At 44.6% G+C, this 25,148-nt stretch overlaps 1 protein-coding gene across 1 annotated transcript in view; it reads left to right on the top strand.

Annotated features, from left to right (window-relative positions):
* LOC136647922 (regulator of G-protein signaling 5-like) overlaps window positions 1–23,227 on the top strand; it is a 29,275-nt gene extending 6,048 nt beyond the window's left edge. Inside the window, exons 2-5 of the mRNA XM_066623803.1 lie at window positions 7,462–7,581; window positions 16,522–16,583; window positions 18,914–19,080; window positions 20,182–23,227. Coding sequence (XP_066479900.1) covers window positions 7,462–7,581; window positions 16,522–16,583; window positions 18,914–19,080; window positions 20,182–20,343 — 511 coding nt within the window. The 3' untranslated portion in view covers window positions 20,344–23,227. The remainder of the gene's footprint in view (window positions 1–7,461; window positions 7,582–16,521; window positions 16,584–18,913; window positions 19,081–20,181) is intronic.
* Window positions 23,228–25,148: the final 1,921 nt, after the last annotated feature.

The following is a 25,148-nucleotide window of genomic DNA, read 5'->3' as shown; positions in this document are numbered from 1 at the left end:
TTTTCCCTGTGCAGGTAAGCAGAGATGTGCCAGAGAATCAAGAACTTCACCAGAATCAAGTCAAGACCTGTGTCTCTGCCCCTTTGATTCAACTCCTACAGGAGTCATAATGGGTGGCTGTTGGGACTCGTCCAGAGCCCTTTACTGACTCATTTAGACTCAAGTCACAAGTCTTTTCAATACATTCATCAGATGTGGCTCCTCAGAAAAAACGGAGGTGCTGGCAGGTTGTGAGGTGTAACAACATAAAAATGGACCTGGGAAGTATGTCTTCCCGCAACCAGCAGCCATCACTCAAAATGTGGAAGTGAGTTGCAGTGACGCAAAACACGTCATGCATGACATCACTGCCTACTTACTTTTACATTTGGAGGTATGCGCAGGCTGGAGGCATCCTGTTTTCAATTGCTCTAGGAAACACCTCTCCCCACCTACTTCTCCCCCTTCCCATGGCTTTTCCTAAGGTTGACCAACCCCCTCCCTCATCCACAGAAAAAAAAAATCAGATGACCCACCCTTTGTCATCCGTTCCTTGGGAGATGGACAAGAGAGGTTGCTCCCACCTCCCTCTCCCATGAGCTGACTGGACCCGCATTCCTCCTCCCCCCACCTCATGCTTGATTCAGCTACCCCAAACAAAAAGCCTTAATACTTCTACCTCCCCTCACCCCCCAGTCCCTGCATCCTACCTGGAACTAACCTAACCTGCTGCTCGTACCAGTCAATACCGACTTCCAGATCACCTCAGGAGACCTTTCATATGATGCGGAAGCCACGAAAAAAGTAAGCAAGCACACCCAGGCACAGACAGTCTCGAATCTGCACACATGGTGACTCATTTCCAAGTCAGTGGCCCAAAACTCAAGTTAAGGTCCGAGTCACAGGGCTGCATGACTTGAGTTTGCATGGCTCATGTGTAACTTAAGTTACACACAAGTTGACTTGAGTTCCCATCCCTGCAGGTAAGTTGGGAGAAGAAACATTTCCTCTGCCTGCAAGCATTGTCATTTTTGCTTACCAAAGCAACAAGAGGGATAAAATAGCTGTATACAATGGTTGTTTACTAAGTCCCTCCCCCACACTCCTTATCCATCTACTACAGCATATACAGCTGCTCTAAACATGGCAAATCAGTTGAGGTAGAGCTGAAGGGTACACAGGGGGACTGGGACAATGTAGGACTGCCATTGGCTCTTTGGAGCTTCACTACATCAAATAGTTGCCATCTCCTCTCCCTTTTTCTAATTGTCAGTAAGGCAGTGGGAGCCTTGAATCAAGACTTCTTGAATCACTCCCCTTTTCTCCTTTATAGGAGGAAAGGAAGGGGCAGCCTAGAGCCGCAGCATGCCAGGAATTGCAACTTCCAGTGCATGGCAGCTCTGGGCAGCATCTTTCGACTCTTCCAAGGAGACAAAAGACACAGCCCAGAATCACAGTTGGAGAGGCTGCAAATTGCTGCCTCTCTGGCTGCAATTTAGCACCTTTTGGGCTGCCCCCCCTGCCTCCTCTATCAGAGGAGAGGAGGGGGAGGCCTAGAGTGGCAGCACGCCTGTAGTTGCTACTCTTGGCATGCTACTGCTCTAGGTCGCCCCTTTCCTCTCCTCCTATAAAGGAGAGTGTGTGTGGCCAGAACTTGCACCCTCTCTGGCCACAATTCTGGGCCACCCCCTCCTTCAACAGGAGGAGGGTTTTATTTTTTAAAAGGAAAGTAGTTGGTGGAGCTGCCGGCTTAAAAAAAAAAAAAAAAAGATACACAGGCAGCAGTGTGGGACAAGGCTGGCGGTGTTGCACCTGCAAGCATGACACCCAGGGAATTTGTCCCCGCCAGGTATGCCATTGCCATGGAGTGATGCAAAAATAGCCAAACACTATAAACACTAGACCAGGGTCCCAAACCTTTCGCATCTGGACCCACTTTTTAAAGTGACACTCTATTGGGACCCACCCAGCTTTATGAGCTGAAAAATGTGTTTCACTTTACTAGCTACTTAAGCTTCTCTCTGCATTGGCGTTGCTAGGGGTTGCAGGTCACAATGGGTGACGTGCACAGGAGGGGTGATACACATGGGGAGGTCATGCTCTAAAATTGTGGTTTGTAGGTAAAATACCATCATGTTATATACCATTCGATGTAGAATTTACAGATGAATGCAATGAAGAAAAACAGAGTACAATATCTCAATTCTATCAAAAGTTATGGCCAGAAAACCAAAAAACAAAAATGCAACTCTCTTATGAAACAAAGAAGTATATTTCCTTAATTCAAAATGGACCAATGAGACTGACTGTTCAAAGAGCCAATGAGATGTTATTATGACACAGCATGGCACCAATAGGGTGTTAGTAAGGGGAGTGACACTACTAGTGACCACTAAAATCATGGTATGTAGGAATAATACCATCATGTTATATACCATTTGATGTGTAGTTTACAGCTGAATGCAATGAAACAAACTGTTTTGAAATGCCTCTATTCTATCAAGAGTTATGACCAAAAAAGCAGTGGGGGTGGGGTGTTTGTCCATCACCATGCCTACCACCCAGGTTGTTGCCCTGCCCACTTCATGGGGGTAGGTCCTTCTTGGGGATGAAGTGCTGGCCTCCTGCACCAGGTGACACAAACCCTAGTGATATCACTGTCTCTCTGTTTTTATCCTTTTCAAGGCAGGGACTGCCTTCTGGAGCATTTGTTAAGCTCCACGTTCATTGGATCAGGACCATTCTTAGTGGCCTTGCATTTCCCCTCACCTGGCCTTTGATAAGAAATGAGACACATTTTCTTGTTTGTTTGTTTGTCACATTTTTATATTGCCCTTCCTCCAAATAGCTCAGGGTGGTGTACATGGTTTCTTCTCTCCTTTTGTCCTCACAACAACCCTTTGATGTAGGTGAGGCTGAAAGAGAAAGGCCCAAGGTCACCCAGGGAGCTTCATGGTTGAGTGGGGATTTGAACTTGAATCTTTAAGGTCCTAAGTCTATACAAATCAATACATTTTCCTTGTCGACTTGGAAGGGAGGCTTCCTTCTCAAGAGTTTGTGGGAGCCTGCATTAATCGAATGGGGACCACCAGCCCCTAAAGGCTGATGCAGTCCCTAAAGGTGGCTAGTGCTTCATTTATGAATGCCAAGGGGTGTGGCTATACAACAGTGCTCCCCCCTCAATAGCAACATAGCCTAATCTGCCTTGTCACTTTTGTGACCCACCAAAAATTGGATCACAACCCACTGGTGGGTCCCAACCCACAGTTGGGAATCACTGCACTAAATATTATACAATGTATGCTACATATATATGCTATTAACACTTGACTCTAAACAGTCAGAAATTTTTTTTAAAAATCCAGCAAAAAAGGACAATATATAACAGTATCTGCTAAAATAATATTATCAAAATATGTTTTGTGCACACACACACACACACACACACTCACATTTCTGTGCTACATGCCCTTCAGGATATAAAGTTATTTTTCTTATATTGTGGTATGGGGAGATACAATTTGGATAACCCTTTTGGTGTAGTTATAATGAGAGTATCCTTACCCAAGAGACACCTCGGTCAAAAGGGAGCATGGGTATTTAGACACCCTTTGGCCTATGAAAAAGGACTTTCCCAGGTCAAGCGATTATATTTCTTGGAAGTACTGATTATGGAAATGACCATAGCATCTGCTGACATTCTCCAAAGAGATTGTTTGAGTAAGTTTTTGACTCCAGACTCTGAAAAGTCAAGAACACAAAGGCCAGACTTAAGAATGCTGGGATTTCCTGTGTGTGAACAAAAAAGAAAGGAAGACTTTGGGGCTGATGAGTAATGGGGAGACTTTCCAAGAGGACTTTTATATGTTGCATCCTTTGATAAACTGACTTGCCTAGGAAAGACAAATGGAAATGGCCTGGTTTCCCACAAGGATATTTTAAAACTTCCTTGCAGGGGGTTTTCAAAACTAATTTTTTTTTTCTAATAAGGGAAGTGAAGTTCACATAGAAAAGACAGCAGGAGATTTTTTCTTTTCAACATTGCTTAGAAGCAGACCTTTGCTTTTCTGTCAATGTCTATTAGCCAAAATGGCTAAGAGCCCAATCCTATCCAACTTTCCAGCAGCTGTGCAGCCACAATGCAGCCCTGCGGTAAGGGAACAAATGTTCCCTTGCCTTGAGGAAGCCTCTATGATTGCCTCCCTACCACAGGATGTAGCACACGCTCCATTGGCACAGCTGCACTGGCACTGGAAAATTGGATAGGATTGGGCCCTAAATATCCTAATTGCCAATAGCCATGCACTGAGGCCATGCACCTCTAAGCACAAATGCTGGAGACAAACAACAGTTCTAACTTTTATTCCCTGCTTGTAGTAGTAGTAGTAGTAAAATATCTGGCTCTTAAGAAGTCTCTGGCCAGTATAGGCATTGACATGATAACAGTTGAACAATTGCAATGAGCTGCACTACTAGGGACATTAACATTATGAGCAGGGCTTTTTTTCTAATGGAACGCAGGGGGACGGAGTTCCGGCACCTTTTTGCAGGGGCCCCTCCCTTTCGGAGGCATTCCAGGAGGGCGGGGAGCAAAACAGAGGCAGAATAGACAGGCACAGGATTGGACTCTAAGGCTGCCATCCTATCCACAGTAAGCCCCATTCACTAAAGTGGACTTCTGAGTAGACATGCATAGGATTGGGCTCTTAGGCTGCAATCCTAGGCACTTTCCTGGGAGTAAGCTCCATTGACTAGAACGAGACTTACTTCAGAGTAGACATACCTAGGATTGGGCTCTTAATCCTGGCAGAGATATATATCTGCACCCGTTTTCACATGCTAAGGGCAGGTGAAAAGGGATTCTATGTGTGTACAATGTGCTGTCCAGCCTTGCCAGAGATCTTCCTCATCCTTCCCCCATAAGCATGCCCTCCGCCAGCCAGTGTTTGCAGCTCCTCTCCAGCAATGCAAAGCAGCTGCTCAGGGCAGCAGAGAACATACAATTGCATCCCAAGCGCCTTCCCAAAGACACAGTATTCTGATACCTGAATTAAGCCATATTTAATTGCTTGTTTGCAAATGTAGCTGTTTCTGTGTGCACCTAAGGACCCCTCTCGTGTAAGAATTCCTTTTTTGTTCTTACTCCCACAGTTGCTTAGAGTAATTTTACTACATGGAACTCATGTAAGCCATTTTTTGGAATCCATTCACTGCTTCCTCTCCTCAAAGTAGTGCCACACTACATACTACACGCTACAAATGCACCTGTACAGTATTTTTCCCCATGTGTAGAAAAAATAGCTAGGGGGAAGGGGATGTGGAGATTGAAAGCCCAATCCTATGCATGCCTACTCAGAAGTAAGTTCATCTTTAGGGAGGAAGCACATAAAAATATTTTATTTCTCCAATAAAAAATGGTTTATAAATAAATAAATAAAAGATTAACAAGTTGTGAGTTCCTGTACCTTTTTTTTCACAAAAAAAGCACTGATTATGAGGCAATATTCTTAAACCAGTTCTTAAACTCTTGGGTAGAGTTCAAACTAATGAGCACCCAAAAATCCCATTCCAAACATCTGCTGGGCTATGACACCACTGACAATGATGACGACGGCGACAATTTTTTAAATGCTGGAATAGGGAGACTTGGAACTAACCTAGCAGAGTAGTTCTTATGAACTGGAGGAGAGGGGAGAGGAAAGAAGGATGTCTTCTTTGTTTGCTTTTTAAAAAATTTAAGCTCCTACTGTTTCCTGTTCAGGGACATAGGGAATCCTATGATTGTGATTGGTTCAGCTGACAACAGGGCTAGTTCACTGGAGAGAAGAATGTTGACAAAGGATAATGTCAAACAAAATTATGGAGTTTGCAACCTGATCTAATGCAATGTTTACTCCAAAGCAATTTTGGAAGCTAAGCAGGGTCAGGCCTGGTTAGTACTTGGATGGGAGACCACCTGGGAATACAGGGTGCTGTAGGCTTATACCATAGTCTTTCCAGACTGAAGGTTGCCAACCAACCAAGAAAAAAAAAGGTGGAAAAATTGTTAAGTTATTATTTTTAAGCTATCTGGTAGTAGTTTACATTGTTTGCATGAATAATTAGTTATTATTATATTGTGCAAATAATTATGATATTGTGCAACTATTAATTAATTGATATTTGCACAATATCTTCATTTATTGTAAGGGTTTTTATGGATTCTTTGCATAGAGAACTTGCTGCAAATGAACCTAATATTCTAATAAACAGTTGCCAACAGCAGCTTTTAGATTTAGTTATTGCCTTTTTGTTGCTGCAGAGACAACCATTTTCCTTTGTACTCAAAACTAAGAGTTCAAAGGGGGCAAATCCTGTGGAGATTTATGTGATTTTGCTAACAGTAAATGTATCAATAAACATTGAATAAACATTTCTTGCAGTCAGGGAGGAGACGGGGACATCCTGACTGCCTTCCAAAACATGGCATTCAGCAGTTGATTAAAACAATGCTTCCCAAAAATTTCAGCCTATGGCAGCACCCCAGCAGTACCATAACTTTTTCACAACCCACCAGAAATTGGCTTGCAACTCATTGGTGGATCATGACCCACAGTTTGGGAACTGCTCGATTAAAACATTCTACAGGTTGACGATGATGGTGGATGAAAGTGATCTGATCACTAATATGTGGTGCAGCTGCTTCATCAGGGCTGAAGTCAAAGGGGTGTTTGTTCAGCCAGACTGTCCCTGATGGCAAAGTGCTGCATGTTCCCTATTTGGGAACACCTACCCCTGCATTATCCTTGATGGAAGCGATACAGTCCACAATGACCACTTTGATTTGCTCAAAAGGTGTCTCTGTGAGGGGTCTTGGGGATAAAGTTAGTTTGGGGGTCAGTGGAAATCACCTGCTGACCCTTAGGATAGGATCAATAGCATTCCTGAACATTTTGAAGCACTGAAGGTCCAAATGCATTATACTGTATAGGTCTTGCTGACTTATGAATGATAGTGGGCATGTCAACACCTGCTGCTTATATAACCGCAATACTACGAATTGGTGAACACTTTCTAGTCAGACAATACTGTCCTGCTTTTCTAGCCACAGATATCAGATGCCATTTGGGGTTCATATCTCACCCTCAGTCACCATCAAATACGGCATCAAACGTGGGTCAAGGTCCCACATTTATTACAAGGCCCACCTGGCCAGGCAAACCCCTGAACCCTCAGTACCAGTGACAGTCATAATGTCCAATGCACTATCAAGAGATGAAGTGGGGGTGCCATGGGAGACCCTGTGTAGGACTTTGCCCCAGAACCCAGCAACATGGTACCAGCAATGTTTGTGTAGAACTTCTTTAAGGTTAGGACTTGTTTCTGAGCTGTTCAGGACAATGGGTTGTAAACGCACTGCTACTCAAATATAGCTTTGAACATAAAGCGGTTGAACATAACGATAGCTGCACTAATGTATTTTCTCATAACTTCTCCCTCCAGAGCCAAGGAGATCAAGACCAAATTGGGCACACTCCTTCAGAAGCCTGACTCGACTGTTGATCTGATTATCCCCTACCCAGAGAAGCCAGAGAAGCCAGAGAAGCCAGCAAAGGCACAGAAGTAAGAAAGCAATTGTTGGTCCATTTATGATATACTTTTGAGTCATGTGCAAACAGCATTGTGGTTCAAAGTCTTTCTTGGCCTCCCGTATCATCATCTTACTTTTTTTTTTGGCCGCAGTTTATGTTCCTTTTATTCTTCTCATTAGGGCAAGATTTCCATTTATGGTAGGAAGCTTCCTTGCCCTTTACAGCCTCTCTAACTTTGCTTCCTAGCCATGCACTCACCCTACTGAACTTAGAGCCCAATCTTGAGCTCTGCGTCAGCTTACCACCAGCGCACACTGTCGCAAATGTGCCATAAGGCATGTTTGCTAGCCCTAATGCTGGGTGTGTGCTGGTGCTAGCCCAGTGCTGACCAGTGCTGGGTGGGCACCCAGCCTCTGCTGCTTGGTGATCGCACGAACTACCGAGCAGTGGAGAGGTAAGTGGGGGTGTGGGGGGAGGCAGAAAGGAGGCATTCCAGGGAGGCATTCCAGGGAGGCAGGTGGTGGGCAGGAAGAGGGGGCATGATGGGGAGGCAGGGAGAGGGCAAGTGGAGGTGTGCTGGGAGGAGGGAGCAGGGAGGGAGGGAGGTGGATCCAAAGCCTCCGTATTGGGCTCGCTGCTCAACATGGAGGCTTTTACCTTTCGGTCGGCAGTGAATCAAGTAGCCCCATTGTGGGGCTACTGCGCTTACCCCTTAACAAAAGTCCCCTTCTCCCAAGGTGCTGCTGGTGGCTGCCTTGGAAGTTTAGGATGCGACGGCAGCCATTTTTGATGCCACAGCAGCCACGTGCCCCAGGCGCGCCCCACGCCCCAGGCGCTCTGTGCTGCAGCTCTGTGCTGTGGCGGTCTGTGCTGTGGCAGCTCTGTGCTGTGGCGGAGCCTCAGCGCCGGCTGGTGCTGGGCTAGTGCAGGGTGGTCGCCCAGCGTCCACAGCTCGGCGGTCTCCAAGACCGCCAAGCCGTGGCCTGGTAAGTGGGGGTGGGGGTGGGGGTGGGGAGGTGGTGTTCCAGGGAGGGGGGAGGCTGGTGGGGGGCAGAGAGATGGTGGGGGGAGGCGTGACGCGGCGGTGTGACATGGGGAAGGGGCAGGCTGGAGGCGTGTCGGGAGAGGGAGGGAGCAGGGTTCACAGAGCTCTACTCCGCTGGATCCAAGGTGCTCATGGAGGGCTTGGCGCCCTACATGAGCGCCTTTACCACTGATCTTTTGGTTGGCGGTAAAGTGAGTAGCCCTATTGCGGGGCTGCTTACCTTACCTGGGGGAAGGGGATGAAAGTCCCCTTCTCCCGAGGCGCCTCCCGTGGTAGCCAGGGGTGCGCAGGATCTGGCGGCAGCCGTTCTCTGTGCCACCAAGGCTGGGCGCCCCGGGCAGCTCAGGATTGGGCAGTTAGTGTAGCCCTTCTTCCTTTGCAATATACACTTCCACTGGGCCTCCACTGCGGTTTTTTTAAATAGCCTCCATGCACTCTGGAGAGATTGGACTAATTTTACCTTCCCTTTCAACTTCTTTCTAACTCGTCCCCTTGTCTGGGGGAAGTCCGCGCTTCAGAAGTCAAGAGTTTTTGTGTCAGATTTGCGTGGCACTCTTCCCCTGATATGTATGGCAAAATAGATTGCAGCATGGTCACTGTTTCCCAATGGCTTATTAACAATCACATCCCTAACCAGGTCCTCAGTACCACACAGTATTAAAACAAGAGTCACCTGTCCTCTGGTGGGCTCCATGACTAGCTCCTCTAATGCGCAGTCATTTCATAAGTCAAGAAATCTGGTCTCTCTTTCATGACTAGAGCACGAAGTGACCCAGTCAATATGAGGATAATTGAAGTCCCCCATGATTATAACCCTGTCTCTCCTTGATGCCTCCTTGGTTTCCTAATTTCATGGTCCCCTTCAGGTTTCTGATCCAGAGGACGGTAGCATGCCCCAGTATTACATTGCTTCTCGAGCCTGTTAATTTAACCCACAGTGATTCTATGGTGGATTCTACCCCTTCTTTAACATGGATGGCCACCCCACCTCCAGCATGCCCCTCCCTGTTCCTCCTATAGAGTTTATATCCTGGGATTGTGGTATCCCACTAATTCTCCTCATTCCACCATGTTTCCATTATACCCACTATATCAATGTTTTCCCCAACCAACAAGCATTCCAGTTCCCCCATCTTTGCTTGGAGACTTTGGGCATTTGCATAAAAGCATTTTTATACAGAGTCCCCCAAAAGGAACTGTTTATTTACTCCCTTATCCCTTCAGCCTCTCATTCTGCTGGACCAGTCATCACATCCTATCATGCTTCCACTCCCAATTACCACTTTGGCACTGCCTTGTTGTTCTCTAACTTCCCCATCCCGAACTGGATGCCCCTCGGCTCCTGTAGGCTTTCCCCCAGGGTTCAGTTGAAAAGCTGCTCTGCCATGCCGACAAGCACCACAACAGCTACCTCCTCCCCAGTACTCTCTACCAGCCTATCTAGACATGACGTTTGCAACCTTTGCACCAGGCAGGCACGAATGCAGTCCTTGTGTCTGTCTTTTACATATCTGCATGTTAGACTGGTGTTAACTGCACCAGAGGAGGATCTAGGAAAAAAGGCAGCAACATTTATTTCTTCATCTCATTTGTATTTTTGCCTTCCTCCAATGCAGTGTTTCTCAAACTGTGGTTCGCGAGCCAATTTCAAGTGGGTCCCCATTCATTTCAATATTTTATTTTTAATATATTAGACTTGATGCTACCATAGCATGTAACTGCATTTAGGGAAATGTTACAGGCCTGTACTTTTAACAAGCTACTATTTATATGCTTTTAACAATGATAGTAAATAGGACTTACTCCTGGGTAAGTGTAGGTAGGACTGCAGCCTAGGATTGTTAAAAATTTCCCTGCTCAATGACATCATTTCCGGTCATGACATTACTTCCGGACAAGATTCTAGGGTCCTGACAAGATTCTTTTTCTAAAAAGTGGGTCCCAATGCTAAATGTGTGAGAACCACTGCTCCAGTGATCTCATGTATTTCTCAGACTTCATGCACAGGTCTCCCACAATACATGGTCATAGTGAATACATAGTGAATACATGGTCATGGTTTCCTTCCCATTTTTATTTTCACCACAACCTTGTGGAGTGTGACTGACCTAAGGTTTATGGCTGAGCAGGGATTTGAACCCACCATGTTCTTGACTCACCATTGTAACCATTACACTACAACAGTTTGTACTGTAATTTCCAATTTCAGGAGCAATTTGGTATTATATCCCATCATTTTAGTTTGCCTCCACAGTTGGGTTAATATACAGAGCTTAGAAATAACAAATAAGTGTTTAAGCAGAAAATTAAATGCCTCAATGATACATGAAGGAGTACAAAGGTGGGAGGGGGAGGCCAGAACATTGTTTTTAGGTTTATCCCTTGATTTTCAGAGCTTGTAACATGAGTTTGGACATATGAGACTGGCCGTTGTCTCCTCATCAAGTAAAACTACAGATGTATATTGTCAAGAAGGAGTAAAACTACAGATGTTCTGTATATTGACAAGAAGAAAAGTTTCATGTGGAAAGTGCAAAACAAACCTATACTATACTAAATAACAGCAGCTGCTAGTGCCACGTATTGGAGAGGATGGTTCCATTTGCACTCTTCAGACTGCCACACAAAGTGCTGCCACCAGCCTGCCAATCATTAATCACTGTCATTTTTATCTGTGAGAAAACAGTCCCCCATCTGTACCAGAGGAAAATCAGTTCCAGGAATTGGAACCAAATGAAAGCCAGTCGCATCTGATCCTGTTAGGGAAAAGTGTGGCCTGAGTGTGAGAAGGAAGGCTTGCCTAGCTGATTGTCCCTGAATCTGTTTCCAATTATACCTAAACAAAGCTCTGTGGATGGGCTGATCTGGAGATTGCTGTGTGATTTGGTGCGGCTGTTGTTCACCTAATATTAACTACCCTTAGAGACAAATTAGATAAATACTGCACTTGCCCTTTTGATAGCCATTTGGAACAAATTAAGCAGTGTGCTTCAGAGCTGTGGAGGCTCTGTCTCATGGCAATGGAAAGAAAAGTCTCACATTAGTAGACTGATGCTCTTCTGAGTTCTTCTTTTGCCTTCAGGCTGACTTTTCTGGGAGGAGAGCATTTTGTTTTCCATTATGCCTGCTGGGTGATATTTTTAGAGAGGGAAGTCAGATATAAGGTCAACTTTGATGCATAATTTTTAAATCATGAGAACTAGAAACCTTTTTAAAAAGCATAAGAGATAAAGCGATTCCTGAGACACTGAGATTCCAAGGAAATTAAATTCTGTGCTTCCACAGAATCATAGTACACACATGGCCTTGTGATTTGGGCTAGTATGTTGCCAAAGTAAATCTCCTTAGGTTTATTACCTATCAAAATAATTTGTCTAGCAGAGTTTGCTTTGGTCTTTCTTTGATATTAAGGCAGAGGAATTCAATGGAAAAGGAGTTTCTATTAGGTGCTTTTGGCCATTGTATGTTTTAAGATGTTCCAAAAAAGAACCCTCATCAAAAAGGGAAGAAATCCCCCCACCCCAAAGAAAGGTAGTTGCTCCACAGCACAGTCAGTCAGCAAAAGTGAACAACACATACTTCTTATACTTTGTAACTTGGAGAAGCAGGCTGAAGCCATTTTAAAATTCTACCGAAAAACAAATAGGAAATGTATCAGCACTGGAAAGCTGGATAGGATTGGATTCTTAATCAGTGGCGTTGCTAGGGACGTGTGGGGGGTGTGGGCCACACCGAGTGATGCGCATGAGGGGGTGATGCACACGGGGGGGTGATGCGCACTAGGGGGTGACATGCTAAAATTAGGAATTTCAGTGGTTAGGAATAACCCCATCATATTATATACCGTTGGATGCGGAATTCCAAGCAGAATGCAATGCAAAAAACTAGAGTGAAATATCTCCTTTCTATCAAATGCTATGGCCAAAAAACTGAAGAACAAAAATGCATGGATCCCTATGGAAAGTGAAAGTGAGCTGTATCACACGTTTACTCGTGGGTAGGTGACCTTGCTTTAGTCCATCGGAAAGGGCAGGCTGAGAGGAATTGAACAACACCAGAATGGTCCTGATCCAATGAATTCAGCCCCCAAAAACACCTGAGAAGGAAGTTCCTCCCTCCAAGTAAATGAATATATTGAGCCCTACAGAAAGCGAAACTAAGCCTCACGGTCATGTTTACTCGTGAGTAAGCAAACGTGCCTTGGCTGGTGTGGACGATCAGGAAGGAGAAGGCTACCAGAATGGTCCTAATCCTATGCACCTGGAGCTAAACAAGTGCTCCAGAAGGCAGTCACCCCCCCCCCCCACTAAAAAGGATAAAAACAGAGGCATCAGCTGATAAGGTGAACTTTTTTGAGACTTGCTAAGCCAGGTGGATCCTGACAGTGATCTGGTTTAAACAGAAGTTCTTTAATTGAACTGAGCACTGGGTAGGGCTGAAAACCTTACTGGTTTTGGAGGGGGCGGGGTGTTATTGCAGGCAGGTTACAGAGGAAATTCACTTGGTGGACCAGAGCTGGCTTCTGCTTATTTAATTATTTGTTTTATTTTAATTATTTAGACTTATTTATTTTAATTTGCCTGATGATGTCACTTCCACCATGACATCACTTCTGGTGGGTCTTGGACAGATTGTCATTCTAAAAAGTGGATCCTAGTGCTAAACGTTTGAGAACTGCTGCAATAAGGTATTAGTAAGTTGACACGCTGGGGGTGTGTGTGTGTGTGTGTGACACCACTAGTGACCAAAATCACTAAAATCATAATTTGGAGGAATAATACCAGTATGTTATATATCAATCAATGCGTAATTTCATGCAGAATGTGTTCTATCCTTGTTCTATCAAAAGGTACAGCCAAAAACTAGTGGGGGCGGAGTGATGCTACATCACCACACCCACCACCTGGGGTGTTGCCCCGCCCACTGCACGGCGGTGTGTATGACATGCTGGCATCCCACACCGGGTGATGCGAACCCTAGTAACGCCACTGTTCTTAATAATTTGATTTTAAGTCCCTCAATTCTGAGTAAAATCAGATCATTATTCACTTTACTATGAGAACCTTCTGGCATGGCTCACTTGAGACAAAGGGACAATTCACTCTATCCCTCAGTAGGCCGTGGGAACTGGAGAGGAATCTGTGGGAGGGAAAAAAGCAGACCCCAAAGCCACAGCCAAAGCAGCACAAAGATGTCAACCTTCAAAGAACGAATACTCATGGGATATGGTTGTAGACGGCTCATTCTCCCCTCTGCTCCACTCTGTTCCTTCCTGATTTCATGCAGGACAAACTGTGGAGATGCAGTAAGTGGATAAGTTGGAAGAAATGTCTGAAGCCAGTCTTAACATCAGGATATGCAGGATCAGGCTTTCCACAGTATATACTTCAAAACCTGAGTATGGCACCCCCATTTTGAGTCCCCTCCCTCTTTTCCACTATATGTGGGGTCACGTATCCCCTTGCCTTGGTGTCATCACATTGGTTATTTCATCACTCCCATTCCACACCATTGACTGTCTCAAGCAGAGCAATGCATGACATGAGGATGGGGGGGGAGTGGTCCTCTACAGTAGAGGGAAATGGGAAACTTGACACAGAGATGTCATTTTTGTCAGTGGGATTATGTCAAGGGCCATGTGTCATTTTGTCTTCAGTATTTATTAAACTGATTTTGGGCCTTCTTTAATTATATGGCTCTTAATGGAACTTGTTTATTTTGTTGTTTGGAGTGTTGAAGTCATTGGGGAGCAATGAGTTCCAAGAAAGAAATCGTGACACAGCATTTGAGAGATGAATGCATTTTTGTAGCAGTTACTAATTCCTGGCTCAGCTGGGACTGTGGCAGGCTAAAAACAGAAAATAATGTTCAAGGGAATGATGAGGCTACAGGTGCCTGTGGTTTACATACTCTCACCTGTTCACTCCTTCTGCCCTACTGGTCAAATAGGTTTTCAGAACTTTGAAGCACTTACAACAGCCTTCAAAACCATTTCCCCAGAATCAATAGTGGAACAGGCATGCATGATATATCTTTAGTATATCCTGTGTTGGCATCACACACCCCAACAGCGCTGGGCGAATTTAATCCATGGAAGCCCAGCTTCCCTGGAGCTCTTTTGTATTTCCTGGCCTCAACTATCTCTCTGAGGCTCTGCTCTTACGATCCTTGAAAGGGCAGCCTCTGGGCCTGGAGGTGAGCACTTCACCACTCTTTGTCCTTTCTTGCCTGATGTGTTCCCTGTGCTGGTGAGCAGGAAGTGAGGAGTAAGAGGCTTCTGGCATGTCATGGTGCAACTCCTTGGGGAAGTCTGGCTTAGGTGGGATTGTCGTGGAAATTGGATTCAGGTTCCCAGGGTTCATGAATTCCCAGTCCTACCTTGCTATCAGAGACTGCTCCTGCATTTCAGCAACACATATCAGCTCCTCTCTGTCCAAGTTATGCTGTTACTGGTTATGTCCCTGGTTATGACGGTTAGCACTCAAAGCAGTACACAACAATCATTAAATAGTTTCACAGCCTGGGGGCAACAGCAAGAAATTTCCTGTCCCTGGTAACACTCCCCTCATCAATTCTCACTTCTAAGCACAGTGGGAGCCAAAGAAGGGCCTCTGTAAAGAACCTTAATGAACGGGCAGCCTCATATGGAGTTGGGGAGTCAGGGGTGTAGTTGGGGAGGGGATAGGAGGGCTCTAGGCCTTCTACAGCAGAAGCAGTGATGTCAAATGCAGGCAGTACTCCTTTTGTGTTGCTGCACAGTCCCCTTAGGTTACTGTGTGGCAGCTCAACACCATTTTTGAATGCCCGGCAATGACATCACACCTCATTGCCAGACTTCCGAGAATATGGAGCACCAAGCTGCGTGGAGTAAAGTGGGAGAAAACACTTTAATGAAGACATTTCAAGTAATCTGTTGCATATCTTTAGCAGATATGGCTATGGGAGTCTCTGTCATGATGAGCTGCTGCGCCCCAAAATTTACCACTACACAATTGGCTTTAAGCTAGTTTATTGAACTGTGAAATTCACTTGATTTCTAAGAGAAATCAGTGACCCTGGTTACCCCTCCCTAGTATCCAGTCCCACAGGTGGAACTTGATAAATATTCACTGGTTATAAATAGCAGAGTTGCACACACCTTTTGCACATATGGCAAAGTCCAATATCTGATGCTTCAGGGAGGAGGGAGGCTTGCCTGCTGCAAATGTTGCAAGTGTGGGTGCCAGAATCAGGACCCTGTAATAGTGTGAGCACTTAGGGTAGGGTAGGAGTCATACCTGGGATACTTATCTAACCACACAGAGCCTCGCACAGTTTGAGACCGCTCCAAAAACCTTTTGAGGCTTCCAATGCGGTTTTCCTGGAAGTACTGCTTAAGACTGTGTCAGAAGCCTCCGAAGACTTTGAAGCCGTCTCAAACAGTGCACAGTGCTTTGCCTGCCCCTGGAATGGCTCCGGAGGGCAGGTGGAGGAAGTATGGCAGGCAGAAGCAGCAGTGGTGGTGACGCAGCTGGCGTTGTGATGCTTCCCCCATGAGGCCCACGGAGAGGCACCTGAGGCTTTTTCTCCCCTTACCCCCCCAGGCCCACCACTGACCTAGTGGAAGATCCATGGTTTGAATGTTGCCTTTGCTGTGCACTCACCACGCAGCTGTAGGTAAGCCTCTCTTGCTCAGCCTCAGCTCCCCACCTAGTAGAGGGATAATAATACCTACCTTACAGGTTGTTGCAAGGATTACCCAATAATATGCATGAAGTGTTTTGAATACTCAGAAGTGTGATCCAAATGCTATTCATTACAATGAATTCTCTTGCATTGGGAGGCATCCAAGTGCTGCTGGAATCTCTGCTGTAAGATTCAGTTCTATTGGAACGGTTTCACTAACTTTCATGAGTGTGCTTACCTTTTCCTCCTACACCTTTTCAGACCATCTCCAGAAGAAGCTTGGCAGTGGCGCAACTCCCTGGAGAAGCTCCTTCAAAATCCTTGTAAGTCTGATGTGAACTTCCCCCAATACAGGACAGCACTCACCTTTGTTGGTTAAGCCATTTCTGCCCAATGTTGCATATACGCAACAGGGACCAAATGTGTACACCTGTGGGCCAGGCAAAAATAGGTTTTAAACCACTGCATTGGTTAAACCATTAGGTAGGAGAAAAAGCCGAATACAAAATTGGCAACAAATGTAGTACTAAATACAGTGTTAATGTATTGAATAGAGCTGTTAACACAAACCAAAAGGGTTGTATCTTATTTAGTCATTCATAACTCAGTCGCATTGATTTTGGTAAAACTTAGTAATAATTAACTTCCTTGGGCATGATTAACTAAACTTACACTACAGCCCAATGTAGTGTGCTTCAAAACAGAGAAATAAAGGAATCCAAGTATACTGATAGTAAAGCGACTGTCGTAAGGAAATGTAATTAGAAAAAGAAAAAAAAACCCTGGGCCCAGCAAGCACCTATGTTTCCTAAGCACATGCACATGCATAAACATCACATCTGCAGGAGTTGCATTCCAGTCAATACTCAATTAAAGCAACTGAAAAAGAAAAGAATTGCTTCCAGCCACCAGCACAACTTTCAATTACAATCTACAGGTATATCAACACCATGAAGTCATGTGGTGTGGCTTGCATCAGTGCAGCTGATGGAAGGAGCAGCAGATTCAGGGTGACCTTCCCCCCCGAATCTGCTGCCACCTCCCTCCAGCCCACTGTGACTGTAAGCTGCATCAATCTGCTTCCCGCTCGTTAAATGTGAGCAGGAATCAAATCATCCTCCTGTCAAGAGTATATGAAGTTTATTAAAAAGCTGGAAAATATATCAGAGAGAAAAATGCAAGAATAAAAGTAAAGAGCTGATAAACTAACAAAAGAAGAAAAATGGGATAAGGTTGCCAGAGATATTAAAATGCAGATTGCAAATAAAACAAAATATGATGCAATGTTTCTGGGTACTTTCTCTGCCCAACATAGGCTGCAATCCTAAATATACATACTTTGGAGGGGTAGCCCAACCCTGTCCTGCACTGGAACAGGCAGGCCGGCCGGCCTGCACTGTATTCAGCACAGGGTTGGGACTGGCAGCAGTGCAACCTGAAGCAAGGAGAATCAACTCTCCTTCCCCCTGGTAACATGACAGTGGTCCCAATGGCCCAAATGGGGCTACTTGGATCTGTGCCACCTAACGAGGTGGTGCAGATCTGAGTAGCCCAGCAGTAGGCCAGGCCGCTTGGGAGGGGGGTTAGATCTGAGTGCCGGGTCCTGACTCCATCCTCCCTCTTGGGCCCAGACCTGCCCATAGGCTGGCCTGCCAACTGCCCTCCCCCTCCCTGGAATGCCCCCACAATGCCTCTACTGGCACTGGTGAGGTGGCATTTGGCGTCCAGGGGCTTTACAGCACTTTTGCAACACCAGAAGTCTGGTGCAGGGAACTCGCACTGGCCTAGGGCGCACTTTGAATTGTGCCCTAACTTCCACTGAACTCAATGAGACTTACTTTCAAGTAGACAACCTGAGAGTAAGGCTGCAATCCTATCCACACGTACCTGGAAGTAAGCCCCTTTTACAACAATAGGATTTACTTCTGAGTAGATATGGATAGGATTGGCTTCAATGTCCAATTGCATTACTTCTGAGTAGACATGCTTAGGCTCATGCTGTTATTGATGCTGTTCTAGGTTCTTGGTCCTTACACCCATTGTGTGGGCAAGCCCTGTGAAACATCAGATGCTACCATTATTAGACCTGAGCAAATGCGCAAAGAGATGTGCGTGTCCCAACTTTTTATAATCTGTGACATTAACCAGATTTCACCTATGGGACTGGGCATGGGGAAGTGTCACCTCTTGGAAGCTCTCCTGCTCTTGGAAATCAGGTGGGCTTCATGGTCCAATGAACTAGTTCAAAGTTAGGTTTACCAGGCAGCTGGGGAAGAAGGTGAACAGCATTAACAATGACATCTGGATGACCTTTTGCAATGCTGAGGAATCACAGAAGCCTCTGAGGTTGGTAGAATGGTCCAAAACAGATTAAAAAAAAACAACAAACAGAAATCAAGGGGAAATCAGACATTTTCATCACAGGAAATAAAATAGGTGACACTGGAGGAAGATGTCATTGCTCTAATGTAGCAAACATAACCTGAATGTATACATGGTCAAGGGAAAGGTGATAAGGAAGTGGAATAACAGGGGACTGAATGTCACGGTGTTTTCTGTGTCTGAGATCAAAGCTCCTTTATTTGAATGGAGTATTCATGCCATGGACACATGGCTTCAAATACTGAGCTTTCCCCACCTCTTCTCTTTGCAGGGGGACTTTCCAGCTTCCAGAACTTCCTCCGATCCGAGTTCAGTGAGGAGAACATTGAGTTCTGGATTGCTTGTGAAGAATACAAGAAAATTAAATTGGTTGTCAAAATGGCTGAACAGGCTAAGAAAATCTATGAGGAATTTATCCAAAGTGATGCTCCCAAAGAGGTCAGTTGGCAACAATGAAAGGGAGCACATATATGGGGCAGCTGGGGTTTCAAACATAACATCTGTCCTCCTACTTGAAGATACCAGGGATTGAATCTGAGATTTTCTGCATGCAAAGCAAGTGCACTGCCACTGAGGTATGTAGTAACGTAGTGTTGTGGATCTTGTAGCTTTACCCCCTGCTTTTCATGGGAAAAGCCGGGAAACTCACATTTCACACATTTTGGCTGCAATCCTAACCAATTTTCCAGCACTGACATAAGGGCAATGCAACTCTGAGGTAAGGGAACAAAGATTGCCCTACCTTGAGGAGGCCTCCATGACTGCTCCCCAACTGCACGATGCAGCACGTACCCCACTGGCACAGCTATGCCAGTGCTAGAAGGTTGGTTAGGATTGCGCCCTTCGTGGAATAAATGCAAAGCTGAGCTTGATTCAAAATATGGTGATTTCCCCAGAATTGGCCAATATTTTCAATTTCAAATTTTAATTGGCTAAAATGTGAACTATTAAACATGTTGCCTATTCCCCCGGATCCATGTGCTCCTTTTATAGGCGTAGTTATAGTTTAGTGGGGTAGAGCATGTGTGTCACATGCAGAAGGTCCATGTTCAATCCCTGGCATCATCAGCTGAAAGGATCTCAGGTAGCTGGACTGGTACCGATCTCTCCCTCTGACACTGGAAAGCTACTGCCAGTTAGAGTGCAGACAAAACTGGACTTGATTAGCCTATCTGATTTGAACTAAGAGCGCTTATTCCAACTTTTCTAGCAAAGCATAAAAATGTGGACTTCAAATCTTGAGACGATATTGACACCTAGAAAAATTAATATACTTCATTATTTTGAATTCACGTTTCAGATGTTGAATGTGTTATGATCCATATTGATTTCAGTAGTAATTCATAAGGGAATAATTTTTCCTGGCTCAATGGATGCAGCCAGCTCCAAATTTGTCCCACTATGAGAGACATGCTGACATCCTGCCATAAACCTTCATTGAAAGGACATCATTGTGAGCTCCTCTGCTTTGTATATCACCATGAGGGAACAACATTGGTGTGATTCCCACATGTATAATTTATGCTTCTGTCTTACCAGGTGAACATTGACCATTTCACCAAATCGGTGACAATGAAGAACATGGTGGAGCCATCTGTGAGCACTTTTGACCTGGCCCAGGAGAGAATCTTCACACTAATGGAGAAGGATTCCCTGCCCAGATTTGTGCGCTCAAATATATATCTGGAGTTAGTCAAGTAGCAATACTGCAGAGCTGTGCAAGGCATTGGTACTTCCACCCCTATGCAGGACCATTGCTTACTCCAATTACCAGTAACCAGTTTTTGTTGTTTATCTTAGTAGTTAATTTTGCTTTATATGTATTCCAAGCAGCTAAAGTTCAAAGGTTGCATTGTTAAAGTCCTGCTCACACTGTTTTGGGATCTCTGCTGTTCCAGATTACTCCCCCTTTCCTCCCTGTTCCTGCTCTCCTCTCATCAGCACCACTGTGTTGCAGAAAGATGGGCATATTCAGAGCTGATGCTTAGACTTGTAGCTAGGATTCACCAGATGTTGTTTATATGTACAAGGCCATCCAATACTAAATTGACTCTTGATTCTTTCATGAGTCTTTGGTTAGAAGCTTAAAGTCATGGATATGCATCTCTGGAACTGTCTGTCCTAAGAGATCTAGAGTTTTGAACAGGTGTAACCAGTAGATACCATCCAGCTATTGCAAATCAACTGCTGACTGGATGGACACATAAACAAAGGCAAAGGAGGTTGTAATGTATGTTAAAAAAGTGACATGTCCTATAGATTAAAAGGTCAGACCCACATATGTGATCCTACTATCTCTTGTGACTTTGTGAATTGTCAAGACAGCATAACAAGGGCCAAAGCACACGAGTTTTAACGTATTGTCTGGTCCTGTGTGCTCATGTTTTTGTTGTTATTGTGTATGAGGACCCACAATCTGGAGTGGAAGTGTGGCGTGAGGGAGAAAGGATTTAACCCTTTGCCCTTGTTGCAGTCCTTGTCTGCATTGTCCCCTGCCAAGGAGCTGCTATTTGCCGCAGGAGGGAACCAGACATTGCTGCCAACAGTAGCTTCCCTCCAAATGCAAATATCACTTACGGGCCCCCTTATCTGGATTATGGCCACAGTGAGCAAAGAATTAAATCCTTTCCCCCACAACATGGTCCCATTCTAGTTCAGCACAACCACAGCTGTTGTGTTTTTGAAAACATGCAAGGCCAAAGACATGTCTAAAGTCACAGCTATAGGAAACTTCAGAAAGGAAAAGATGTACATCAGCCCACAGGAACAATCTGTTCTTGTTGCCTTTTTATTTAGCTCCCTAACTGAGGCTTTAGCTACATATTATCATGTCAAAAATTCACATTTCCAACAGGTGATTTTATTATAGCAATTTTATCCAGCAAATACTGTATGATATTGAAAGACACCCTTGCTGGGTAGGAATTGGTATTTTCCATGCCATAATTAACTAATCATGGATACTGATCTTCAGCACCAGCTCTTGCCACATAAGGGAGTTTTCAAGTAACATGTTCAGCACATTAAACTGATACAATCAAACTAACCTTTCAGTAAAAGGTTTTGCATATTATGCTATATTTTTGACATGGGAATGTGTGAATCATGCCAGCAGTTTTGCAACAAGTTGGTGACAGGTTTGGTTTCAGGTTTACGTACCCATAATATAAATCTAATAATCATTAATTTGACAGACAGCTGATTACATCACTTTTCACTTCAAAGAAGATCAATCAGCTGCACAGAGCAGTGCTGTTGATCACAGGATACAGCACAATCCTTTGAAGGATAGTTGTCACAACTGCCAGCTTCACTTTCTGCTAAGCAGAAGCCCCACTAACCTCCTGAAGCCTATGTCCCTCCTAAACAGCAGATAATGCAATGACTGAACAATGAATATGTAACAATGTCTGAATGACAAAGAAGGTACTTCTGCTGCAGGCTTGTACAACCTGTGACCCTCCCAGCTGAATGGAACTCAGCAACCTTGCCTACTGCTTCACAAGCAGCACCCCTCCACTGCCCTTCGCTACTGCAGTCCCTGGCAAGCAGGCAAAACCAGGTGGTTCCTGGCTGCCAGCAGTTTGGTGAGTTGCAAGGTGTGCAAGTCTGCTCTACTGTAAAGAAGGTGAAGAGAAGGTTATAGTTGTTTCAGACAGTGGCTGATGACAACTCTCCGGAGTATTGTGATGGAGTTAAGGGAAGGAACATACAGATATTGTGTTTGGAACACGTCTACCAGATAACAGCTACTAAAACATTCCCTTTTGGAGATGGTAAGAGAAAGAAAGATAAATCAAACCATCCCTGCCCAGGCAGTGTGACTTGTTTAGCAACCCAGACCTCTTATCTGCTTTCATTTCCTGCATTAGATTTATTGGGGTTATAATTTCAATAATGGCCCTGCATAGTCTCCAGTGCCTACGCACAGCCTCATGTAACGCTTCTAAAGTGTTTTTTTTCCAAATTGTGATGAACATACTTGTGGTGAAGTCTTGTCCTATTAACTCTCTCTGTAGCAGGCCTGCCAAATGATATTTCAGTCCAAGCTTTTAACCTTTGGATGAAAATGCTACTGTAACACCACCTTCTAGGAATTTCTTCCTGTGTAGACCACACTGAAATAAATTGAAAATGCACCTGAATACAACTGAAGAAAATGAATTTAAAGTCCAGAAAAAGATGTCAGTGCTACTGGAGTTCTGGTCATCTTGCATTTCCAATCCAGCCCTGTGCATGCATAGCCCTAGCAAGGTACTTTGAGCTGCATTGACCAGCTGTTCAGCAGGGGAGACGGCACTCAATCCTGAATTGCTGATCAGTTCAAAGTAATTGACCAGGGCTACAGATGAGGTTTTCTAGCTGGTAGATCAAGCTCCTGTGGACTTGTGCATGCAGCACCCGTCTGTGTTCATTTGGCCACTAATTGCACGGGGGCACGTGAGCAGAAGGAAAGCTAGGTCTATTTAATGTAGTTTGTGTTCCATTTGTCCAGCACTGTGTCCAGCATGTTTCTCCATAATATATTATCCCCCTTGCCCCACCCTAGGTCTGTTTTTCCGAAACAGTGACAGCCGACATTTTCAGAGAGAAGTGTTGAATGTTCCTCTTACATTTTACAAAGATTTTTGAAATGGAAATAATTTATTTAACTGGTTCCCCCCCCCCCAAAAAAAAACTCTTAAGGGTTGGGCAGTTGATAAGATCACATAATGAACTTCAAACTTCAGTGCTGTTTGTTTAAAATTGGCAATCCAACTCATCACCAAATCTCTACAAATTCAAAAGAAAAAAAAGAAAAATACAGAGCAGCAGTTCTCAAACTTTTTAGCATCAAGACCCACCTAAAAAAGTTTCACTGTGCCTGGTACTTAAGCCTCTGTGGCTATAATTGTGATAGGGCAGCAGTGCTCCCCACAAGTAGCATAGTACAAGTAGCAGGTTGTTTAACTATTGATAGCCTAATCTACCTTGTCAGTTTTGCAAGCCACCTAAAATTTGGATCATGAGCCACAGATAGGCTATGGACCCACAGTTTGAAAATCACAGACCTAGAGAGTTCTGGCAGGATTGATCATTTTTTTTGTAATTGTTTGATTTAGTGAAAAACTACATTTCATCAGGTGTAATTTTTGCTTAAAATACTTGCTGAGTTCTAGACTGCACAGGGTGGAGGGTCATATTCTCTCTTCTGAGATACAGTTATAGCCATTTCCCACAAAACATACATGGTCCCCTGCATATTAATGCCAAATTCAGCCCCCCCCCAATCTTATTACAGTAGAACCTCTTAAAGTTGACCACCCAAGGGACTGGTAGTAGGCTTCTAGTAGGAGGGATTGTCGCATGGCTTCTTGCTTTTCCAAGATCTGGGACAAACCAGACAAAACATAGGCCCACAGTATTGCATTCAGTGGGCAACTTACAGAAGGTAAATTAATACTCTGTGCAATGGTCGAAGTGGTCAAGATACAACTTACAGAGGTGGTCAGCATAGAGAGGTTGGTCTCCCATAGTGTATATGCAGTGTCTGTCCATACTGTGAAAATTAGGTCAACTTAAGGAGGTGGTCAATATAGAGAGGTGGTCAACTTTGGAGGTTCTACTGTATAGCAATAGTAGTAGTAGTAGGAATCTTTATTTGCATAATAATAAATAATATATACAACATTAGCCATTCAACATAAAACACAGAGGCATAAGCCAACTAGCTTCCCTGTGGTACAGAAACCAAGGAACTCATTTCTTGGAACTTTACATTCCAGTTTAAATAGACTGCTACTGTCTCCAGGATCTCAATAGATAAGATAGACTGCACTATCCAAATCTGCCCAGCTCCCCATCCTTTCTAGAAACAAATCAAGATATTTCCTATGGAGATTTCAATGAAGAGGCTAATATAACAGTATACGCACGAGTGTTTCAGCCCATCTTACAAGATTCTTGCCTCTCAGCAGGGCTGCGCAAACAGCTCGGTTTGACTCGAATTGAGTCATGGGTCTCTGCCCAGGTGATTCGACTCGAAAATGAGTCATAACAAGGACACTTTCTAAGTCACCGAGTCACCTTTCACAACTCTAAAGGACTCGAGTTGAGTTGCCTCCTTTAAAAAATGGGGCTGCTGCCCAGGTGTGTATGTGTGTGTTAGAGTTCTCTTTACTCATTCCTCTGCTGCCCCATCCATCTGTAAACAGGGTGGGGGGACTGTGAGAGACAGAAGCAGCAAGAGGGAGGCAGGTCACACGCAGCAGCTGCGAGGCTTACCAGGACAACCAATCCTTGGCAGCTCTACTCAGAAGTAGTCCCACTGTAGCTTCAGTGAGGGTTCCTCCCCCCAAGTAACAATGGAGTTCACAAAAGCCATGCAGTGAAAAGTGTGATTCTATGAAGCCTCCCCCCTTTCCTGCCTCCTCCCCCTCTCCGCGCTTCTCCAACCAATCATAAAGCAAGAACCCTCTTGAGCTTCTCCTCCTGCCCTACCTCAGCCAAAGAAAATATCAACCTTC

The sequence above is a fragment of the Tiliqua scincoides genome, chromosome 4 (assembly GCF_035046505.1).
Source record: "Tiliqua scincoides isolate rTilSci1 chromosome 4, rTilSci1.hap2, whole genome shotgun sequence".
NCBI lineage: Eukaryota > Metazoa > Chordata > Lepidosauria > Squamata > Scincidae > Tiliqua > Tiliqua scincoides.
The sequence above is the reverse complement of the archived record's forward strand: the minus strand, read 5'-3'. Positions and strand labels throughout refer to the sequence as shown.